Raw genomic sequence first — 25,358 nt, 5'->3', positions numbered from 1 at the left:
CTTGAAATGGTGGTTTCTCTTGACTTGGCATAAGGCCTAATTAAAGAGGGAAAGTTAGATGTAATCTACAAGTTTTGAAAGAAATTAGCGATGAAAGCCAAAGGAAATGACTTTAGTAGAGAATTGAAACTTGGCATCTTTGTTTACCAGCAGTTTACCTTGTTTTTTGAAGGATTCTTAGACGTTTTTAATGTTCCAAGCTACATAATCTGAAACTAGTCCATGTGGTGTGCCCTGTGTATGTGTGTTTATACATGGACACACTCATGTGTCCATCCTGGCACTTTTCCTGACCATTCTCTGGCTCACTGGAATTTCTATGTAGAATCAGATTCAAATTCATTTCTTTATCCTGAGACTTATGTGGGTTGACTGAAAAGTTCATTGGCTGAACTCTCATGGAATGGGACCAAACGAGGTTTATCCCCCCCCCCCTGCAGTTCTTGCACTTCTTTCATTGGTGTTGCAGTGCTTGAATCCCTTTGGTGAGGAAGCCCTCATCCTGTTGATCAAAAGCAGATGTGACAACATCATCACTTTGATACTGGTTCCCAGCCAAGTGTTTTTCGTGTTAGGGAACAGATGAGGCCAGATCGGCAGAATGAGAGGAGGCTGATCAAACCAGTTCAGAGCCACAATCGTGCACAGCAGCCACTAAAGTCAAGGACTTGGGTGCTGGAGCATTATCCTGATGTAACAAGATCCCTTTCCTCAGTTTTCCTGGGTGTTTGGTCATGATAGCTTTTCATAACCACCGCGGCAAGTTGGCAGAGTACTCTTTGTTGATGGTGTGGCCCTTTCGAAGGCAGTCAATAAACACAATGCCTTTTTGCACCCCAAAAAACCTGATGCCATCACCTTCCTTGCAGATGAAATGACCTTGGCCTTCTTTGGAGCAGTTGAGGAGGAGTGTTTCCCACTGCATGGATTGTCTCAAAATGATGAACCCAACACTGATGTTGGGTTAGGAAATGTTCAAGGATATCAGCTGGATCTGCCTCAGACAATGTCGGATTTCTCCAAGCAGAAACCTTTGTCATGCCAGGTTCCTTGTGCAGAATATTCTCAACTCTGTCTAGGGATATGCTAATAGCATTGGCTATTTGGTTTCTGGTCAATCACCTGTCGTCCATCACCATGTGGTGAACACGATCAAGGTTTTCCTCGGTGGTGTCAGTTGCAGGATGTCCAGACATTGGGTCATCTTCAAAACACTCCCTTCATCTCCTAAATTCTGCTCCCCACTTTTGGACTGTTGATAAAGCTGGAGCATCATCCTCTAATGTAGCAACCATGTCAGCATGAATGCTATTGGGGGCTGAACCCTTTTCCTGCAAGTACTTGATAACATCATGATGCCAGATTTTGTCTATTTCCAAGAGAAGTCACTACCAGTTACTCTTGAAGTCTTTTTTGAACGGTCAGATGTCAGTTTATCTGGAAAGAAACAATGCAGTAATTAATAAGAAGGGTTGAAATTAATGTATGTAAGATTTCATAGTACTTCTTAGTCACTCCTTCATAGTCAGCCTATGAACTTTTCAGCCCACCCTTATACACTGCAATATTTTGTTCAAAATATGGATTCGAAAAAACCCCACAAAGGAACCTAGATTTCTGTCAGTTTTTTTACTAGTCTCAGCTTTCGCTCTGGGGCCATTAGAATACATTTGTGGGTCTTTAATAATTAAAAACGAGGGAATGCAGTTTTTCATCATTGTCCGAAAGGTCAGAGGTTAGCAAATGGAATTAGCTCGTTCAACCACCAGAAGCTAAGTGTATTTCATTTGAATCCAGCTGTTGTCTGTTTTTCTTTTCCATTCTGAATTTGGGAAAAGTGCCAAAATCTGTTCAAAAAACGAAACCTATTTTTTTCAACATTTGGAGCTTAAACTAAAATCCAAAACAATTAAATTCTCTGCTGAGAATAATTTGATGCGATATTCTAATTCCATCAACAGATTCAGTTTTTCATTTGTTCCCCCTTTATATTTATGATAATTATTATTAATTTTTTTTTTTTTTTGGGTCAAATAAGGTTCTTAGTTTTATAACGAACATGAAAACAATGTTGTTGTTTTTCTGTAAGTATTAGGGTTAATAATTCCCATGTTGTATATATTTCGATTGAACTTGATCTTCTAAGAACACTTGTCGACTGTTGCTGTATTAACATCTCAATTCCACAATCCAGTTATAAATGGCATTTTCAGTAATCATGAAACAATGTTTTTCCAGTTTTGAGAGCTTTTTCCAGATATTTTTAGTATGAAATTTTGTTTCTTTATTAGAAATGCTTGTCTCAGTTTTCTTTTCTGTTTGTTTCGTATTTGTGCTTCATATCTGCTTTTGTTTGAATTCAGTTTTTGTAGTAAAATTAGTTGATATCACATTGTTCCTTATGGTATATATTTCATTTACTGCTACCTAACATAGTAGTAATTGGACACCTGAATTTGATTCAGTGAATGTTTGCTGTCACATGCTTTGTGTTCGCAGTAGATTCTTAGATTTTGATCATCTGTTGAGTAGATTTAGCAGGATTTGTTTAAATGGTAGAGTTCTTTTGGAATGGTTCTGCTTAATTTGTTAGTTGCTTGCGATAAGTAGTTGTCGTAATCAGTTATGTAGAGGTAGGAAATGTTTCGTGTCCTATTCTCTAATTACTTTGTTTTCAACTGTTTTTATTTAGGAAACTCCACTGAAGATCCTAATGTTATAATTGAAACTGTTGAAGACAATGCTGACAATGAGAACAAAGGAACGCAGTCTCTTAAACCAACTCTTACAACCAAAAACCCGGTTATGTATCTAAATGAATTGTTGCCCGAACCTTTGGTTTATGAACTGATGTCAGAATCTGGTCCTCCTCATGATAGGAATTTTGTCATGTCGGTAAAGGCTAATGACCAAACGGTGCAGGGGGCTGGTCGCAGCAAGAAACTTGCCAAGGCAGCGGCTGCCCAGGTAGCTTTGTTTAAGCTTTTCAACATCGTCTACATCTCAGAACCAGGTCAGTTGATCTAATTTCCCATCTACAGCCATACAATTCTTCACGAAAATTTAGATTTAGTTCATCAGAATCAAGCTACATCTAAAAGAATTTTTGTAATAATCACCGATGTTGTCATTAGTCAACAATTATAAGGTCCAATGCTAACTGTTTGCTCCTCTGATCGGATCTTGTTTTTCTAGTTTCTTTTTATCGTTTTTGATGTTGTTTGTGTTTAATATCTTTTGTAGAACCAAATTTATTTGGTTGAATTGTGTTTCCTTTGTGTCATTGAAATAACATTTTAGGGTAAAAATTAGAAACTGGCATGTGACATTCAATAGCTCTGGTTAATCTTTCTTTTTTTTTTGTGTGATATTTTCTGTTGATCGTTATTTTAAAATCAGGTTCTTCTTTTGGTATGCCTTTTGTTTTCCAAGTGTTGATATTTTTGTTGAATTGACTAAAATGTGTGTTGTGCTGTTGTCTTTCATAATCTATTGCTTAATTCTAAAACTAAGTTTTGCTCATCTTGGTGTTGCTTACATAAACGCGTTGTTATAGAATTATAAAAAAAGAAATAGGCAGATTGGGTGGAGGATTTTCGGAATTCCTGTTTGTGAAGGAGCTTGAGCTGACCTGTTTGACACAATTTTGGTCTTAGCCCCTGTCCAAATACAAGAAATGTTTCATATTACATCAAATACTCTACAATCTGTGATGAACCATTCCATCTGAAGTTGTAGAAAACAATAGGAGAAATTTTAAACTGGAAAGACCCAACGGGGCCATTGAAAGGCCCGTTGCTTTTTCCCATCTTTCACCTGGCTATTTATAATGTGTCTCATTAAAATATTTAATTAACATTGTTTATTTTCAGCTGATACTTGCATGTTTGTAATTAATATATTAAAACTGCATTTTATTTAGATTTATTATTATTATTATTCTATAGTCTTCTCCATATTTTGTTGTTTGTTTTCCTGATTTGATTATAAGTTAATGTATTGTTATTTCAAATATTTGCAGATATTAATCTTTCCAAAAAAGGCAAAAAATTCTAGAAGCAACAAAAGATTTTGAAATGTATTTTTGTTGGTAAAAACAAATATTGTATAACCTCTAAACATTTGAAATTAGTTTCTATTTAAAATTTCACCGAGGATCTCATAACTAATAACTTCATTCTTTATTTAGGAGCATAGAAACACTTTGTGGGTTTTCTTTTATTCTTTCTAAATCCTAAAATCACAAAAATCTTAACATTTTCCTTTGTTTGAAGGTGGCTTTCCCGTAAGAGATTCGTTTTTACAGCCTTAAAGTGTAGGGGAGATAACTGCCTACTCTGTATTCGAAATAAACTTTGTCTAGAGAAATAATTTTTTAACAGGATTTTTTATTTTCCGTACCAGGATCTCTACCTGAAAATTTATAGCATTTGGAACAACAACAACAATAATAAATTTGTTTCTTTTAAGCAACAGCTATGATAAGAAAAAGAATGTTTTAAAAAATGAGTTTTTAGGTAAGCTGAAAATTAAACAACTTAATTTCTTCGTTCAAGACATTCCAACATTCTCAATAATCCAGTCTTTTTGTAAAGGAAATTATTTTAGGCAGATACTGTGTAGTTTAAGGAAAAAGGATTAACTGATCAATCAAATGTTGGATTTTAAAAAACTTTTTGAGTCCTTTTTTTCCCTGTTACTCTAACATGCATTGCATGAAACTGTCAAGCATAACATTTTTGCTTTTCCGACTGCAAATTTTTTATTCTGCAACCCTGGCTGCTTCTAACTTTAATCAATGTTGTTTTGCTTTTATGTGGAGAAAATTTAGAATTTATTTATTTTTTCACATTACCTATTGTTTCACATTCCATCAAGTTAATTTCAGAATTGTAAGGCACCAAACTTATTTACATGTAGTTCTCCCCACAAATCATTTATGTCTATGTGCTGCTTTTTTTCATTGTTACATTTTTTTTTAGTTAAGATTGTTAACAAATATATAAAAAACAAGTTACACCGTTGCTACAGGCAACCGTCCCTGAGCAACAGTGTCTTCATGTCTTTTTTTGTGCAAGTATATTCTCTGTCACACAAAACGACTGACCTAGTTTAAAATTTCTTAACTCCTTTCACCTCTTTCTTTCTATTTGCTAAATCACAACAGCCATATGCATCGTGTGTGTGTGTGTGTGAGAGAAGGAGAGATCCAGATTGATATTTTATCCTTTGCTTGCTTCAGTCATTGGACTGCAGCCATGCTGGATTACTGCTTTGAAGAACTTTTAGTCGGACTCCAACCCAGGACTTATTTCTCTTTCCATTTCTGATACTTGTTCTGTTGGTCTGTTTTGTGAAACTGCTAATTTATGGGGACATAAATACACTGACACTAGTTGTTAAGTGGTGGTCACATACACACAGTCACACACACACACATACAGTCACCCCCCCCCACACAGAGGCTTGTTTCAGTTTCTGTCTACCAAATCCACTCACAGACTTTGGTTGGCTTGAGGCTATAGTAGAAGACATTTGCCTGAGATACCAGCAGTGGGACTGAACCTGGAACCACATATCTATATTTTTTGCTTTCTCTTCATACAAATTAAGATACATTTAAAATAATAAATTAATTTGTGCAGCAGCAACAGCAATAATAATTGGAGTTAATATTTGTAAGGGATCATATCATCAATGAATGTTATGGTAATGTGAATCCCCTAATTTACTGCAGTTGCTGTTTAAAGTTTAGTCATTTAACTTCATCGTTGTCCTATTAACAGGAAAATTAAAAAATTAATTCTGAAGCGATGATGAAGCTAAAGTACTTTGTGAAGTTGCCTGATATTGAAACTGTAATCTAGTGCATTATTTACATTTGACAGATATTTGTCCTCATCTTGTTTGTTGCTAACACAACATTTCGGCTGATATACCCTCCAGCCTTCATCAGGTGTCTTGGGGAAATTTCGAACCTGGGTTCTCATTCCTAAGGTATTTTTCAATGTTATTATTATTATTCAGGTCACTGCCTGGAATCGAACTTGGAATCTTGGGGTTAGTAGCCTGTGCTCTTTCCCACTTTGCCATATGCCTGTGGGCAATTATGGAGTGAATTTTAGGCCTTATAAATCTAATATTCTCCTATCCTTCCTTAATACCGGTTCCTATATGCTATTCAAACCTGCACTCAGTCTGCTTAGGAGGTTGTTGTGTCCTAGCATATGTGCTGTTTCTTTTAGTTTTTGTATTTTCCAGTGGTGTTCTCTGTCTATTATTCTAACTTCATCCCACAGGGATAGGGTGGTCTCCATTTTTATATAGAACTGTGTAATCTAGTGCTACACAAAATGGATGGCACTTGGTGGTGAGTGGGGTTGGGGGAAAATTGCACATCGGTGTGGTGGGTGGGGAGAGGGACAGACTTTGTTTTTCCGTCTTAAACTTTGAATATATATTTGGATTTTGTTGTTCATAATCACAATGGCAGTAATAATTATAATCATAATAAACTTGAGAGTATGTAAACAAAGCCAAATATGTGTGTGTGTGTGTGTGTGTGTGTGTGTATATATATATATATATATATATATATATATATATATATATATATATATATATATATATATAAATAAAATAATAGTTATCGCCATACTAATATGGCATTCTTATAAAAATAAGAAAAAAGCTGTCCGCTTATTAGCTGCATGAGGCCATCGCCTTAAGTTAGCTATTTGATACACAAACTGTATCCATATAACCTTCGAACAAGGGAGGTCAGTTGCTCCACACTACTTGACCAGCAGCTACAGACGCGTTTCGGGGTATTGCCCCTTTTCAATGCAGCGTAGCCACCCAGTAGGTGTCGCTTCCGACAATCTCTGTTCGATGGTTTTATTTACCTAGTTTCGGTGGAATACATCCACTTGTTTTCAATAATAGAAATATTAAAATAACTAAGTCTCTCTAAAAGAGAACAGCGGCAGCGTTCCCGGAAAATAATAGTTATCGCCATACTAATATGGCATTCTTATAAAAATAAGAAAAAAGCCGTCCGCTTATTAGCTCCATGAGGCCATCGCCTTAAGTTAGCTATTTGATACACAAACTGTATCCATATAACCTTCGAACAAGGGAGGTCAGTCGCTCCACACTACTTGACCAGCAGCTACAGACACGTTTCGGGGTATTGCCCCTTTTCAATGCAGCGTAGCCAGCCAGTAGGTGTCGCTTCCGACAATCTCTGTTCGATGGTTTTATTTACCTAGTTTCGGTGGAATACATCCCTTGTTCGAAGGTTATATGGATACAGTTTGTGTATCAAATAGCTAACTTAAGGCGATGGCCTCATGGAGCTAATAAGCGGACAGCTTTTTTCTTATTTTTATAAGAATGCCATATTAGTATGGCGATAACTATTATTTTCCGGGAATGCTGCCGCTGTTCTCTTTTAGAGAGACTTAGTTATTTTAATATTTCTATTATTGAAAACAAGTGGATGTATTCCACCGAAACTAGGTAAATAAAACCATCGAACAGAGATTGTCGGAAGCGACACCTACTGGCTGGCTACGCTGCATTGAAAAGGGGCAATACCCCGAAACGCGTCTGTAGCTGCTGGTCAAGTAGTGTGGAGCGACTGACCTCCCTTGTTTGAAGGTTATATGGATACAGTTTGTGTATCAAATAGCTAACTTAAGACGATGGCCTCATGGAGCTAATAAGCGGACAGCTTTTTTCTTATTTTTATAAGAATGCCATATTAGTATGGCAATAACTATTATTTTCCGGGAACGTTGCCGCTGTTCTCTTTTAGAGAGACTTAGTTATTTTAATATTTCTATTATATATATATATATATATATATATATATATATATATATATATATATATATATATGATACATGCAAGGAATTTATAAGCCATAAATTAAAGTATATTTTGGCATTAGAAAAGGGCACCCAGCCATAGACACCATGCCACAACAGACAGTCTGGGCCCCTTCCTGGCTGGCCAGCTTCTGTCTAACTGTCCAACCTATACCAGCATGGAAAACGGATGTTAAACAACAATAATAATGATGATGATGTTGAGTTTAAAAGATATTGTCCAAATTTGTGGGCATTTCCATACATGTACCTGTAGCATCAGCTAATATCTTGACTTGTGTGTTCATATACGTGTAAATGTACCTGGTTGAACATAGTTGATTCTAGCTGTGAGGAGGGTGGGTGTGCTCATTTGTTAAATGTCATAATCTGTGTCTAACCAGGTGTGTAAACTGATCCATGAGCAGTGAATTCAAGATGTATGAACACCTCCAACTATCAACTGGAATATACAACTATAAATTTCAACTGGTAGCTACAGGGCATATATATATATATATATATTATATATATATATATATATGTATATATATATATATGTATATGTAAAAAAATACAAACTGGGACAAGAGCGCAAAACATTTAGAGGACGATACAAAAAACACGGACAGGACATTCGAAGCCTTCAATCTTCAGTCAAGAACCAGATCGTCCTCGCAATTTTAGCTGATTAATCTTGAGATTGCTCCGACCTGGCCAGCCCCAAGGCTTCGAAGGCTTCGAATGTCCCGCCCGTGTTTTTTGCATCGTCCTCTAAATGTTTTGCGTTCTTGTCCCAGTTTGTATTTTTCTACATATATATATATATATAGCGGCATCCGTACCCTTTTTGGTCTTGGATGTAAGTATATATATATATATATATAATATATATATATATATATCTATATATATATATATATATATATATGGAGGTGGGGAAAAAAAGGATATGTGCTCCTTTTGGATGAAGCCATGGGAATATGAGTCAGGTCAAGAGGGATAGCACTCTTGTGGTAAGAAGGAGATTTAACGATCTAAAAAGTTGAGCTATTTCCTGCGTCAAATTATATTTTCTGATTATTATTTACTGGAAACCATTTTGGGATGCACATTTTGAAAATCAAATCTTTTTTTTTTTCCCTCAAGGAAACAGTTTCAGATATTTTGTTGGGTATACACACACACACATACATACATATATACACTCCTACTTTACACAAACACACACATACACACACATATAGTGTGATCGTTGCCAGAGTGACTAACTGGCTTCCGTGTCGGTGGCACGTAAAAGGGCACTATTCGAGTGTGATCGTTACCAACATCGCCTTACTGGCACCTGTGCCGGTGGCATATGTAAAATGATTTGAGCGAGGTCATTGCCAGTACCGCCTGACTGGCCCCCGTACCGGTGGCACATAAAAAGCACCCACTATACTCTCAGAGTGGTTGGTGTTAGGAAGGGCATCCAGCTGTAGAAACTCTGCCAGATTAAGATTGGGGCCTGGTGCAGCCATCTGGTTCGCCAGTCCTCAGTCAAATCGCCCAACCCATGCTAGCATGGAAAGCGGAAGTTAAACGATGATGATGATGATCCTTTGTGTTTGTACTCCACTTCTTGACAACTGGTGACAGTGTAATTTGTGTCCCTATGACTTAGCAGTTCAGCAAAATAGAATAAGTACCAGGCTTTAAAAAAAAAAAAAGTACTGGGGTTGATTTGTTTCACTTAAGAGAGTCTTGAAGGCGGTGCCACAGCATGGCCACAGTCTAATGTCTGAGACAAGTAAAAGAGAAATATTCTTAGAGATAAAATGTAAAATTTCATTTCTGTTGGATTCTCTTCCTTTCTCATTTGGCCGGCAATTACTGGAAGTTTTCCTCTAATTTATTTCCTTTTCTCATTTATAAATTTATTCTTCATAGGTTTATCATTAATTACTGTGATATATTAATGAGTTTCTAATTGAAAAAAAGCAAAACATAAGCCCAGTGTTTCTAAGCAGAACATTTGTTTCTCCTCAAGTCTCTGTAGTAAAGAGAATGATTTCATTAATTGGTTTGTTAATTAGAAGCTACCGAGGACAGAGATGGATAAAAACCAGCCATGGATTTAGATTGAGGAATTGGGATTTTATTACGAGGATTCAAGGGGTAACATGGCTGCAGCTTCATGCGGTGGGGTGGTAGGGGAATGTGCTACTACCGTTGTTCAGTTTCTTTCGGAATAAATCTGATTGCAGAGTGATTTAATTTCGCCAGCTTTATGGAATGAGCTTGAATTTATTAAGCTGTCTACACCAGCATGGGTTGGATTGTTTACCAGGAGCCACATAAGGATATATTGTCTGTTTTGGCATGGTTTCTATGGCTGGGGGCCCATCCCAATGCCAACCACATCACAGAGTGTTCTGGCTTTTTTTCTTGTGTGGTGCCAGCATCCACAGTCACCCAACAGTGGTGAGTGTAATTCCTCATTGTATTAGTGTGTAATTCCAGTGGTTGTGTGTGTTTCATATGGTGGGGGTAGTTCTTTATAAGCATTTAGGGATTTGATGAAATCTCCATCCCCTACAGATGTCACCCCTACCACTTGTATTCACCTTCCTCTGTCTTGAGGCCATGTCCTGACACATCACCACCACCACCTGCTTTCTTTTCCAACTGGGGTAACTGTGTGTCTCTCCCTTCCACCATGACACTCACTCCTGTTCCCCAATCATACTCGAATCTCTCACCTCTTGATGCAAAGTCATCTCAATTCTACTACTACTACTACTCCTTTTCTCAGTTGAGGAATTTTGTCTTGCAAGCAGGGTCGTGGAGTCGGAGTCAGAAACAATTAAGGGGTAGCTGGAGTCTGAGTCAGTAAAACTATACCGACTCTGACTCCGACCCACAATGCCTTTATTCTTTAATATAAACCAGTTATAACATATAGGCCTACTCAGAGTATGCTTTATGAGATGTGTAGACCATAATCACTTGATTACATAAAGAGGAGTCGGAGTTGGAGGTGCCAATAGTAGTGGAGCCAGAATCAGAGTCAAAGTTGTTTGTTTTGACTCCAGAGCCTTGCTGATCCCGCTGGTGCTGGTACCCTCATAATTAAGGAGGGCATCCAACCTAGGAACCATGCCAAAGCAGACATTGGCGCATCATTCAGGCCAGTGACTCAATAGCTCGTGTCAGATCCATCCATGCCAGCATAGAAAAGGGGATGTTAAATGATGATGATGAATGGCATCAATATTACCATTCCAGTAACAGTGTATGGAGAGAATGAATGGATGCCAGGCGGCAACTGTAATCCTCATGGCATTCCCCCATCTCCCTTTCCCAATAGAATTTTGTTTCTAATGAAATATGTCTCACTAAAATAAAGTTTCTAAACATCAGAATTTCAGGAAAATCTTTAATACCAAAACATTGTTATTCAACCATTTTTTTTTTTTTCGATCTGAAAAAAACAAAAAAAATCAGTATATCAAGAGTGGAACATATTTAAACCCTGTGCTGGTGGCACTTAAAAAGCACCATCTGAATATGATCGTTGCCAGGCCCGTCTTACTGGTTCCTGTGCTGGTGGCACGTAAAAAGCACCCACTACACTCTCGGAGTGGTTGGTGTTAGGAAGGGCGGCATCCAGCTGTAGAAACTCTGCCAGATCAAGATTGGAGCCTGGTGCAGCCACTGGCTCTCCAAACCTCAGTCAAACCATCCCACCCATGCCAGCATGGAAAACGGATGTTGATTCATGATGATGATGATTTCTCTATCAAATGCTTATTTGTTCATATTGCTTTTAATTAATCTTGTATTATCTCATAGCTTTGGGATTTTGTGAGTTACCAGTGCCGGTGGCACGTAAGACAACCATCCGTTCGTGGCCGTTGCCAGCCCCGCCCTGACTGGCCTCGTGCTGGTGGCATGTAAAAAGCACCATCCGTTCGTGGCCGTTGCCAGCCTTGCCTGGCCCCCATGCCGGTGGAACATAAAAAGCACCATCCGATCGTGGCCGTTTGCCAGACTCGTCTGGCACCTGTGCCGGTGGCATGTAAAAAGCACCCACTACACTCATGGAGTGGTTGGCGTTAGGAAGGGCATCCAGCCGTAGAAACATTGCCAGATCAAACTGGGCCTGGTGCAGCCTTCTGGCTTCCCAGACCCCAGTTGAACTGTCCAACCCATGCTAGCATGGAAAGCGGACGCTAAACAATGATGATGATGATGTTGAATTTTAGAATGGTATTGTAAACAACGTGTGAGAGGCTGGATCTGGCTGCTTTGAACATAAAGCAGAAATATTTGGGCCAAATATGGGCGGTTGAAATGCTAAAGAGTTAAATTTTAGTCCTGATTTCCAAAGTTGTTCCTGAATGTCAATTATAAAGTGTGATTATTGTGAGACAGAAAGGTGGGGGGGGGGAGGAGAGAGGGTGGGTGGGTGGCAGGTTTGTGTTACAAAGACTTTTGTCTCATCATGTGTTTTTTAGAGAAGCCATTCTTTCATTCCACGCTTCTCATTAAAGCTTTATGAGGTCATTGCCATTTTAGATAATAAAAGCCAAAGAAGAAAAAAGAAAAAAACATTCTCTCCTATTTTCTCCCTGTCATGGGACCCAAATGATACAGTTCCTGTTTTTATTGAAATATTGATGGATGGAAGCTTTTTATCTGTGAATGATATAATGTCATTCAACACTCTTCTTTATTGTTATTGTTCAAATCCATTGTAGCTCCTGCTTGCATAGAAAGTCTGTTTAACTAAACAATTATTCTATTTAGAATAAGCAAAGACAAATTAGAGAATTATATATGTGCTTCAAATATGTGTGTGTATATTATGGAATTTGGTAAACAATCACAGTATGCCGTTCTTTATAAATGAAAGATAAGGCAATATTTAGATATTAAAATTCTAGTTCTACATTTTGTTTCCCACGGACTTTAATATAACCTTTTCGATTATTAAGCAAAGATAATCCAGTAGATTGCTGGCTGCTGATCTTAAAGTTCACCTTCAGTTCTATTGTAAATGCTGCATTTTATCTTTGAGCAAGATATTTCACTCTCCCAGTGGCACGGTCCACCTAAGTGTAATTAGATACAAAACACATCAGTTGGAGTACAGTTCTGTCAGTTTGCAGTCGCTAGTTGGAATACTGCTGTGTCTGTAGCTAGGAGGCTATTCAGACATTCCGTTCTCAAGTTTTCAAATAATGCGTCCACAAGGTATTTATTTAACCTGTTTTTCTTTTTCATCATCATCATCATTTAACGTCCGTTTTCCATGCTAGCATGGGTTGGACGGCTTTTGTTTCTAATCAATTGGCTACAGTCATTATCATTACTCATTTTAAACGTCGACCCTTCCAGGCTTGCATAGGTCAGATGAAGTTTAGTGAGGCTGGTTCTTCTTCTTTTTTGGTCTTCTTTCCCATCCAGATCTCCTCCCTGTCACTGACCCTTACTTGTTCCAAACAAGGTGGTATTTCCCCATGGCCAGACAGGAATATTGGAAATGAATTGTATTTATTTACAACACTCAGGTGTTGTGAAGACAAGGAGATGTAAACGTGCACACACACCTGGTGGAATAGGATATGGTCTAGTCACCTGAACAGTTAATCAGGTTATTCAGGAAAGGTGTGATCCCTAATGATTGGTGCAGCAGCATTATACAAGAGTAAGAAAGATGTCTTAGACATCTAATTACAGAGGCATCAAGTTGCTGGAGCGGATTATGAAAGTTAGAGAGAGAGGTATTGTCTTATTAATTGGGATCAGAATCATTTTGGATGGAATGCAGTCTGGCTTTGTGCTGGGGAGAAGCACGACTGACATTGTCTTTACAATCAGACAACTGCTGGAGAATTATTTGGCCATGGGTAAAGCATTGTACTTGGCGTTTGTTGACTTAGAGAGAAAGCCTTTGACAGAGAAGTACCCTACTGTGTGATATGGTGGGCTCTGAGGAAGCTAGGGGTTGACGAGTGGTGTGTGAAAGCCATATACAGAGGTTCTGCTAGTAAGGTGATAGTGATGAATTTAGTGTACAAACAGGTGTTTATCAGGGTTTTGTTCTCAGTGCCCTCCTATTTATCGTCGTCCTCTAGGCCATAAGAGGAAATCAAGACTGGCTGCCCCTGGGAACTACTATATACTGATGATCTTACCCTCGTATAAGATTCTGTAACAACTAGAAAAGAAATTCCAGGTGTGGGAGCAAAACCTGGAATCGAAGGGCCTTAAGGTTAACTTAGCAAAGACTAAGGGTCTAGTAAGCAAGAAAATGTAAAGGACACTTGCCTCATCAGGTAAGTGGCCCTGTGTGATATATAGAAACGGTGTAGGGAGGAATTGTATATGGTGTACCTAGTGCAAGCTATGGACACACATGAAGTGCCATGGAATAATAGGAAGGTTAACAGAGAAAGTAGTGTTCAATTGTGGAAAATGCACAGGAGCCATAGACACTACGGAGACTCAGGATTTTGATTCTCTCAAATTCCCTGGAGGCTCTTTACAGATAGAGAATAATTTCTGCTACCTAGGGGACCTAATTAGCTGTAGGGGAGGCTGCACGGAAAGGATGGAGGAAATTTAGAGAGCTTTTACATCTGTTGGCAGCCAAAGGTCTGTCTCTTTCCGAATAAAAGGAAGATTGTATGATGTACCATGGTAGTGAGACATGGTTCCCGAATGCAGAGAACATGTGAAAGCTAGTATGCTCTGCTGGATGTGTAATATCAGTGTGCATGTGCAACGGCGTTATAGTGTACTGAGTGAAAAGCTGGGTGTAAGAATCAGATGCGGTGTGCAAGAGAGAAGACGGCACTGGTTTGGTCATGTGATGGTTATGGATGTAGACAGTTGCATACAGAAGTGCCGATCACTTAAAGCCGATGGGAGACCTAGGAAGACATGAGATGAAGTACTGTAGACTGATCCCCAGGCTCTGAGACTTACGATAGAGATGGCTAAGGGCTAAGATATCTGACACATTGCTATATTCAAGATGACCCCTCCACCCTAGCAGAAATGATACCTCTGTGTGTTTGTGTGTGAGAGACAAGCTTTCAGTTTTCATCTATCAAATCCTTGTCACCAGGCTTTGGTTGGCCGAGGGCTAGAGCAAGTGGTATTTGTTTAAAGTGCCCCACGGTGGGACCAAACCTGAAGCCGTGTGTTTTGGCAAACCAACTTCTCCACCACATTGCCCTGCAGCAAGAGAGAATGTCTGTTTGAGAGACAGTCTCTGTGTTGTTGTGGTTGCTACAAGCGTATTATAGTATAAGCTCTAAAAACCATTTTGAAACTATTCAGGTTCCCTCCAAATATACATCAACTTTTGGGATTGTCTTTGTGTGATTCTCTGCCCATTTTGTGCCATCTTCTTTCTCTCCGTTCTTCGTCATCTCTCCACTTCTCTTCACTCTCTTCTCTCTAAATTTCCTCTTCTCCTCCCTCAACCGTTTCTCTCCATTTGTCTTTGCTCTCTCTTATTTTCTCATTCTCTCTTTCTAGTTTCCCTCCCTTCTCTACTTTGTCTCTGTATGCACACACACACACACACACACACACACACACGTGTGTGTGTGTGTGTGTCTCCGTGTCTCAACACAGCGTGATAGTTGTTAAATGAACATCATCGTCCTTCAAGCAATGTCCTTCGTTTCGGGTATTCCGCGAAAACACTTCAAACACTTTCTGTCATGGGGTGGGGGTGGGGCATATAACCCTGCATGGAAACGGCTGTGGAATACTTTTCCTATCACAAAACCAACTTTCATTTATTTTAAAACGATGTAATATTTCCTCGTGACTCGGTATGTTTACACAGAAGGTTAAAACGAATAACCCCAATTGTATGACTGTTACGTTTGTTTACAACTAACATGGACAAGCACACCCACACACAAAGTGTATATGTTACATAAATATGATGATCATGGTTTTTTTTTAACATGTAGTTCTTCATGCTGGCGTGGATCAGACGGAAGTTGTTGCGACAGGTTTTCTACGGCCGGATGTGCTTCCTTTCGCCAACCCTAACTTGTTTCCTAGAAAAGTAAGATTTCTCTGTGGCAAGATATGTTTCCACCGAAGATTAGAAACGGAGGACACTGCTTGTATAACGGTGACGCTCATTTACAACTGTTACATGTCGAAACATGGGAGACAATAGAAGACACGAGCTTATAGCGTGGTGGCTGTGTGGTTGAGAGGTTCGCTTCCCAACCATATGGTCTTGGTTTCAGTCCCATTGTATGGCATGAGATGAGCGTCTTCTTTCATAATCTTGGGCCAACCAAAACCCTTGCTAGTGGATTTGGTACACGGAAACCGAAAGAAACCCGTTGTGTGTGTATACACACAAATGTATATGTGTGTGTGTGTGTGTGTATATATATATATATATACACACACATACACACACACACACACACAATTGCGCGTGTGTTTATATATATACACACACACACACACACACACACACACACACATATATATATATATATATATATATATATATATATATATATATATATATATATATATATATACATACACACACACACACGTGTGCATGTGTAATCTTGATATCACTTGATGGTCGTAAACAAACATCACCGTCATACAAGCAACGTTTTCCGTGGGGAACCTTTCTGGTCATGGGGTGGGGGTGGGATATTCCGTTTTGCCTATAAACAGGTGACGGTTGGCAACAGGAATGGCATCCGGCTGCGGGAAATCTGGGTCAACAAATTCTGCCCGACTCATGCAATCAGGGAAAAGTGGATGTTTAGTGAAGTTGCTTCTTCCATTCTCTGCTCACAAGAACTTAGGTTGACCCGGGGTTTGTTGCAGAAGACACTCTTGCAAGGTGTTGCATGGTGGAATCGAAATCAAGATTACGCACACTCATGTCCATCACATGAGGATTCTTGTCTAATTTCTCTTTGTAGTTAATCTTTATATATAAAAGAGAGGTTGTGTGTCTGTCCGTCTCCTACGATTTAGATTCCTAACTACTCCCACATTTTGCGGTGCAGTTTAACCAAAACCGGGTATCTTATAGTCGTGATTCATATCGAGCCCTTCTGGGTATTAGCGCGCGTCTACGATGAGTCTACGATTAAGAAAGAAAATTACCATCATTTTTTTCCATTTTAATGCATTTTTTCGCTATTATATAAGGGAAGTAACTCTCTTATAAATGTCTACGATGAGTCAACGATTTAAAAAAAAATTTACCATCATTCCCCCCCCCCCATTTTTAATGCATTTTTTTGCTATTTTTTGGCTATAACTCTCTAAAAATGCTTATATAGTTATTTCCCTTACAAACCCGAGCAACGCCGGGCGATACTGCTAGTATTTCATAAAATACATAATTATCATTTTTACTTCTTCTTCAACATGAATAATTTCACTTCTTGTGTCTGTGTGGTTAGGGGCATTCGGCTCACGATCGCCAGGTCAAGAATTCCGATTCCTGTCCTTGAGCAAGACACTTTATTTCACATTGCCCCAGTCCACTCAGCTGGCTAAAATGAGTTTCGCCTGTATTTCAAAGGGGCCAGCCGTGTCACATTCTGTGTCACTTTGAATCTCCCCAAGAACTACGTTAAGGGTACATTTATGTCTGCGGAGTACTCAGCCATTTCCATGTTAATTACACGAGCAGGTTGTTCCGTTGATCGGATCAACTGGAAGACTCGTCGTCGTAACCGACGGAGGCCCTATTATAAGTCTTAGTTTAATAACTCGTATGTAGGCATTAGTTTGATCTCTATGTCATTTCACTCAGGCATAATTCTACTTAGGATGCTACGACTCAGTATTCTTTGTCTCAGAATAAAGCATCAGCCGAGTACAGAGTGTAATATGAAATGAAATTAATTGCGAAGGTCTTTGTGTGTTATATACATGGCAGGCTTCTTTCAGTTTCCGTCTGCCAAATCCACTCACATGGCTTTGGTCGGCTCGAGGTTATAGTAGAAGAGACTTGCCCAAGGTGCCGTGCAATGGGACTGAACCCCATGTGGTTGGTAAGCAAGCTACTTACCACACAGCCACTCTCCTGCGCCTAGTCTTCTAAAACCTGTATATACATATGTGCGGCACTATTCGTGTGGAAAGTTTTCTACAGCCGGATGCCCCTCCTGACGCCAACACCCAGGAGCGGGGTAGTTCCCCCCCTCTCTGTTAGGAGACACAAGCACTTACACATGTACACCCACGGCAGTAATTTCCGCCTACCAAATTCAATTACAAAACTTCGGTCGGCCCGAGGCTATGGCAGAACACACTCGCCCAAGGTTCCACGCAGTGGGACTGAACCCGGAACCATGTAGCTGGGAAGTAAGTTTCCTAACCACACAGCCGCGCCTATATATATATAGGGAAACTGTACGAAGCGTCTGTGTTGTGGAAGGCGTAAGTACCATCGGCTCGGTAAGAGAACGGGTTTGAGCGCTAACATCCGGCCAAGCTGGAGTTTTCTGATACTGGGCACAGTGCACCACCTTATCGTCTCTCTACACTGTCGAGACAACAGCGACACACTCCTCATTTCTAACAATTGTAATGTGGAAGAGGTGAGAGAGTTAACCAGTTCAAACCAGTTTCTCTCAGAAACTGAGTCTTTCTAAATACTCATTTCAGTCTCCATACGAAGGTCCTCGTCTATTTCCCCCTCCCCCCAGTCTTTCCTTCCGATTCCCTCTTCGAGAGCGGGAAACGAACGAGACAGGGGTGCAGCCGACGCCTTTAACACGAAGGGAGAATATTGCACAAACAGAAACCCTTCCAGCAGCATTTGAAGTCCCATACCCTATAAGTATCATCTGAAGTGATTCAGACATAGAGAGCCGTCTAAGTTCAGCTGATGTTAGGGTCAACACTTACCTGGGGATGTGGCTGCGAACCCGTGTATCGCCACCCGCCTTGCAGAGGCGAGGAAGTTAAAACAAAGAACACAGGAGCCTGACGGTCCGCTATCAGTTTGTGCTGGTCGCCTTCGTAACCTTAGGGGCTCTGCAAGTCCGCACTACCGATTTCCTCGGCAGAATTGAGATGACTGCGGCCCATCTGAAAAATGAGTCCCGCGAGGTGGAGGGTGGGGGGTTGTTGTAGCGAATGTCTCGGGGCCATTCTCTGCGGCAATGCCTTTGCAGTTATATCCGTGAGGTGTGGCCAAACACGCCATTTGTTCATGGGATGTGCAACCCGCTACTCCCCCCCCCATCTTCCGCTGCTTAATTTCTCTCCTTTTCTTTTTCATTTTTTTTGGGGTGGGGGGTGAGGTAGTTCTGGGCTTTTTCCCTGATAATTTGATCTTTTATAATTTTTAATGCTTTTTTCCTTTTACTTGTGAGGGAAAAAATGAAATGCTTTTTGAGAACGAAATTAAACTGGGAAGGCCGTGGTCGGATTTTTTGAAAGCGAATTACTCGTCTGCCATAAGAGAAGAGAATTGAAACAAGAAGCGACCTCGACACACTCTCTTATAACTTGGTCTCTCTCTCTCTCTTCGACCAAACTTTTGCTGGTATTTCTTGTGTCCGATTTTCATCAACTGATTATAGAAATGAAGAACCCTAATCGGATTGATGGACACCAGTGGCTGTAGACATTACATACAGATACATATAGACGTGTGTATGCTTACATACATACACACACACGCGCACACATATATGCATTAATATAGGATGATACACATGTACACGCACAAACGCACGTCCCTTAAGTTAGCGGTTGGTCAAACAAGAATGATAGAATAAGTATGAAAAAAACCCTTCAAGCAGGTGCCCCAGCATGGGCTCTATCCGATGGCTGTTCACAAGTAAAAGATATATGCGCGCATCTATCTACTATATGTGTGTGTGTACTAATATATATAAATATATATATATTAGTATGGGGACTTGTAGACCCACAGTATTTATTTTATAATTATATACAGTATATATATATATATATATATATATATATATATATATTATATATATATATATATGTGTGTGTGAGTGTGTATATATATATATATATATATATATATATTATATATATATATATATAATGTAGATACACCTACACGTGTGTATATACATAATTGTACACACACATCTATACACACTCATACATGTATATTTGTGTGTTTATCTTGTTTCAGTTATTGCACTGTGGCCATGCTGGAGCACCGCCTTAAAGGGATTTTAGTTGAACAAATCGAATCCAGGACTTAGTTCTTTTTTTTTAAAGCTTGTTACTTATTCTATCAGTCGGTCTCTAAGCTACGGGGACATAAACAAACCAACACAGGTTCTCAAGCGGTGGTGGTGGACAAAGGCACACACACACGACGGGCTTCTTTCAGTTTCCACCTACGAAATGCACTCAATGCTTTAGTCGGTTCGAGGCTATTGTTGAAAACACTTACCCTAGGTGCTACGCAGTGGGACTGAACCTGGAACCATGTGGTTGGGAAAGAATCGCAAATGTGAATCGGTAACGTAGGATGCCTTTACGGGTAGCTTTAGGTGGTTGTGTGGTCGGGAAGGGACACGATTGTAGTCAGGGGCCGCGTGTATGTGGAGAGAGAGATGAGGAAAGGTTGGTACCCACTATCAGCTGAGAAGACGGGAATAATAAAGTACCCTGCCTGTTCATGGTAACAATGCTCTGTCCAGAATCGAACCCGTTATCCAGCTGTACATTGGGTGTGTGTGTGTGTACATAACACGTACATTTAATGTTATTTTATCCTGTTGGCATAGGTTGGATTCTGGCGTGTGTGTGTGTGTGTGTGTGTGTGTGTGTAAATTTGCATATATATGAATATTTGCGTGTGTATAAATATGCATGTAGCTATCTTTTTCGCTCGCCCTACCCCTCCTCCCGTGTGTGTGTGTGTGTGTGTTGTGTGTGTGTGTCATTTGGCTGCGCCATGCTTCCACTCGTTTCACTATATTCTCTCACTCATCACCGTAACGTTTGTTTCTTTAATTTACTACTACTACTACTGCTGCTGTTGCTACTGCTACTGGGAAATAGCAGCAGCGAAATTAGTAATAGGTGAGTGGGAAACTGATATTCTTTATGTTAGTCTTTTCCTCTCTCTCTCTCTCTCTCTCTCTCCCTGTCTACCACTCTCTCCATCTTACTCATCTGTCTGTCTGTCTTGTGGTTTTAGACAAGTTACCCTCCACCCATTTCTCTCTCTCCCGAACGAACACATTACCATCGCGAAGTTGGGCAAAAGACTGCCTGTCATGTCTGTCTGTCTTCTCCAACATTTCATCCGTTTTCTCTCCACTTTACCAACCAACCACGATGCCCTCCCCCCCTCTTCTGTCACAGAGAAACCACCGCACATTGGTTTGTTGCAGTACGACGGAATGGGAGCCAAGTTTGCTGGTCGTTTCTCCCGTCCTTCAATGTATATGTGTGGCTAGATCGATGCGATTCTCTATTCTCGTTACTCGCAATGCATAAACATTAATCATTTTGATGGAGAAAATAGCTCGGGGAATGACTTGCGCTTCGATGCACGGCAAACCTTGCAGTCGAAGGCGGCGTTGGAGAGGATCTGCACATATTTGTCTGTCTGTCTGCTCATCCATTCCCCCATCCTGACAGGAACTAAACAAGAAGGTACACACGTCCATATTTTCGTTAGGGAACCCTCTCTCCACTCGTTAACGAGAGGCGAATGCAGATGGACATATTCGCGAATAGATGCACAAAACACTGCACGAAAGAATGTAGATATATATATATATATATATATATATATATATATATATATATATATATATATATATATATATATATATATACACACACACACACACACACACACATATGGATGAACGATACCACACATTAACAAATGATAGCATTTACAAACACACACACACATCGAAGAGTGCGTGCGCTCACATGGACGAGAAGGGCGTACGCGCGCCCACGCACTGGTGAGAGCGCGCACACGCACACACGCACACGCACACACGCACACGCACGCACGCACTTGCATTGTTGGAGGTGAAGACATCCTCCCCCCCTACATAAACGCGCACTGACGTGCGTATAACAGTGAGCGTGTTGGGCGCGCATGTGCATATCTACATACATACACTTTAACCCCCCCTTCCTCCCCTCTCTCGCTTCTGCACGCGCGCGCACTCTGACGTGTGTGCTTCTAAGGTAAAGACCTTTCTCTCTCTCTCTCATAAAAAGCGCATCGTTGCGCCGCCTGTGTTGATGATACCTAGTAGTACGAATGATACGTGTGTGTTTGTTTGATATTAGATTTCTAGAAATGAAATTACTAAATTAAACGGTGGGGAGGGGGGGGAAGAAATTAAAAAAATGTCAGCAGAGATTCCTGTGTCTCTTCACCAATTTCTCTGCCGTTCTTTACATTTATATTAATTTTATTAAAAAGTGTCCCCCCCCCAGCTACTCTGCTGATTAAAGGTAGCAGTTTGTTGTTAAAAGACATTCTTCTTTGATTTAGAGTGAAATTATTCAGAATATCACGATAGAAAGGTTTTCCATTTTTTTTAAGGCGTTGGAGGAAAGTAAAAGATATTAGATAAAAAAGAAAAGAAAGAAAAAAACCCTCAAGATGGTTTCATGTTCCGTTATATAATTATTTTCCAATCGATATTTACCTCATCCTTTGATCACTTTGCCTCAACAACCGCGTCTGGCGAATTTCAGAAGTGAAATTTCTTTCGCTACCCGACCTACCCTCGTATTTTCCTTTTTCACGTATTTCTGAGTATTGTAGCTTTGAAGCAAAACTAATAATGGCATAACAATATGAAATTGTGTGATTTTCCATCCTTTATCGTTATTTCTCGTCAGAAATTTTTTGCTTAAAGATACGGCCAAAAAACTGCACCCTTGAAGTGATTAAATATAATTAGCGGGTTCAGTGCGGTGATCCGATTGCCACAACCAAAGCTGGTTGTGGAATTGTTTACACAGAAAATCAAACCACCAAAATCCTGCTTTTTTTTTAACCCAAACCACATTGTCGAAGGAGGTGTGTGGAGGATATGAACCTATCAGTATGTTTTTTTTTATTTATTATTTGCATCTTTTCTTTTTGAATGATTTTGAGTGATCGATAATATAAGGAGCAGATTTTCGCGTTGAGCCAAAACTAGTAACGAGGGATTAGACTCAAAGAGTTTTACCGTGTGACAAAAATGCCAAACTGCCAGCGAATTAGTGTACAGCTAGGTTTCGATTCCTGACTAATTACATATTTCTACTTTGGAGGAAGACCCCCCCCCTCACACAACCTCCTTCCAAATTGCGAGCTTCGTATCGAGGCAAACAAGGTGTTATTTCAGTCCGAAGCGATTTTAGTTGTGATTTGACCGCCTTGTGGAGGATGTGATGGCATTGATTCAGTTTACGTGATCATGGGGTGGTTGAAGTATCCAGACCCCCGGGAAATATGTGTGTGTGTGTGTGAAAAGAGTTTAAGCTGGGATAGTCTGTTGCACAAGTTTGGTTGCTGTGATTTGGTCGAAGCCCTTCAATTGGTCCTAGTTTGAAGTGACAGATATTTCCTCTCCCCGAAACTCGACCCTGGGGCTGAATATTAACGAAACTATCGACTAATTTTACGGAACGGACTGACTTTCTTTTGGTTGGCGGGGTGAAGGTGGGGTTCGGGGTTCATTTCAGTGTTGTCTTATGAAGGACATGGCACTATCACGACTGGGATTCGAACCCCAGATCTTTCTGTCGGTTTCCTTTTATCAGTTTAAGGAAAATAACGAGAGCTGCGTGAGGGGGGAGGAGAAAGTGAGTGTAGATCTTTCCAGTAGCAACGTTTTCCTTTGATGACGATGATGATGATGATGATGAAAGCGACAAAGGGCGGTGGTGGTGGTGGTGGGGGGGTCAAGGTGCAACCGAGTCGTTTCACTGTTTGGACAGTGGTGGTGGGAAGGGGAGGAGAGGGAAGAAGTGAAATAGCAGCAGAGGCTTTTAACATTAAGGAAGAAATGAAGTTGGAAATATAATATAATGTATTGGTACGGGAGAGGGACTGGTATATTACTGGTATAATATGGCGATGGCATTGTTTTTATGCCAAGTTATAATAAAAATTATACATTAAATGTTTTTTTAAAAATTTTTGTAGAGTAGGTATTTATTTTACTCTTAAAAGAGGGCTGACAGTGACTTCGGAGTTTTGGTCACCGATGAAGGTTACCGGGACTTCGAAGTCACTGTCACTTCTGTAAAAGACACACACACACACACACACACACACACACAAGTAGTGTCCACTACATAAAAATCAATTCATTATGGTCATCTGTTACCAAAAGGCATTTTCTAACTTCTACATATAAAAAAAACATCCCCAATTAATGACTGGTAACCTTATTTTCACTCCTCTTAGGAATAAAGCCACTCTGTGTGTGTGTGTGTGTGTGTGTTGGTTTTTATGCTGTCCACCTCGGCAGGGCGTCTCTTCAGTGGACAGTAATCTGGTTGTTTTAGATGATGAAACTAAATTTCTTTGGTTGTTTGTGCTGTGGTTATCTTAACCGTGACGGGTTCGGCTTAATCTCTGTAATCTAGATACTCCACACCCCCACGGCCTGCGAACGACGCACGCACACCTCCTTCAAGATACACACACACACACGCACGCACGCACTCGTTCTTCGAGTTACACACACACACACACACACATGCACGCACGCACTCGTTCTTCAAGTTACACACACACACACACGCACGTACGCACTCGTTCTTCAAGTTACACACACACACACACACACACACATTAAAAAAATCTTTCTTCAATTTTTAGTCGAATCAGCCCCAGTACTTTTTAAAACCTGGTGCGTATTCTGTCGATCTTTTGCTGAACCACCACGTTCCGAGGATGTAAACACACCAATGCCGGATGTCAACTGATACACACACACACACCACGATGGGCTTCTTTTCCCGCCCGTCAAATCTACTCCCAATGCCTTGGTTTACGGGAGGCTATAGTAGAAGACACTTGGCCAAGGTGCCTTGCAGTGGGACTGAACCTGAAACAATGTGGTCGGGAAGCCAACTTCTTACCCCACAGCCACGCCCACGCATTCTTCACCGTGACTGGTGCAACCTTACACACCCACCAAGAACCTGTCGAAGCCATATGCACGGCTCCTTATGAATGAATAACGTATAAAAGTGGCAGGGGCGTATCAGACGCACCCCAGTTTCATCAGCTCGTATTCGGGGGCAGAAAGGTTTTTAGTGCAACTTCGCATCTAGGACCCGGCTTATGTGTTGTATGTGGCACCCAAAAAACGGGGAATAAAATATATAATGGAATTCGGTGGAAATGTGAGAGAATGATTAGAAATTTAAAAAGTGTAACGAAACACTTTGGCACTTCATAATAGACCGAAGAACTATTACAAAATACAC

At 40.2% G+C, this 25,358-nt stretch overlaps 1 protein-coding gene across 5 annotated transcripts in view; it reads left to right on the top strand.

Annotated features, from left to right (window-relative positions):
* LOC115212739 (double-stranded RNA-specific editase 1) overlaps window positions 1-25,358 on the top strand; it is a 114,415-nt gene that overhangs the window by 36,075 nt on the left and 52,982 nt on the right. For 2 of the 5 annotated variants that reach the window (XM_029781389.2, XM_029781390.2), the window contains exon 2: window positions 2,693-3,013. The exons of 2 other annotated variants lie outside the window; for them this stretch is intronic. In XM_029781389.2, coding sequence (XP_029637249.1) covers window positions 2,693-3,013 — 321 coding nt within the window. Of the gene's footprint in view, window positions 1-2,692; window positions 3,014-13,084; window positions 13,113-25,358 lie in introns of those variants that run through there. One more of the 5 variants, XM_036503542.1, reaches the window with a different exon arrangement.

This window comes from Octopus sinensis, linkage group LG6, assembly GCF_006345805.1.
Source record: "Octopus sinensis linkage group LG6, ASM634580v1, whole genome shotgun sequence".
Classification (NCBI taxonomy): domain Eukaryota; kingdom Metazoa; phylum Mollusca; class Cephalopoda; order Octopoda; family Octopodidae; genus Octopus; species Octopus sinensis.
This window is presented reverse-complemented; position numbering and strand designations above follow the sequence as displayed.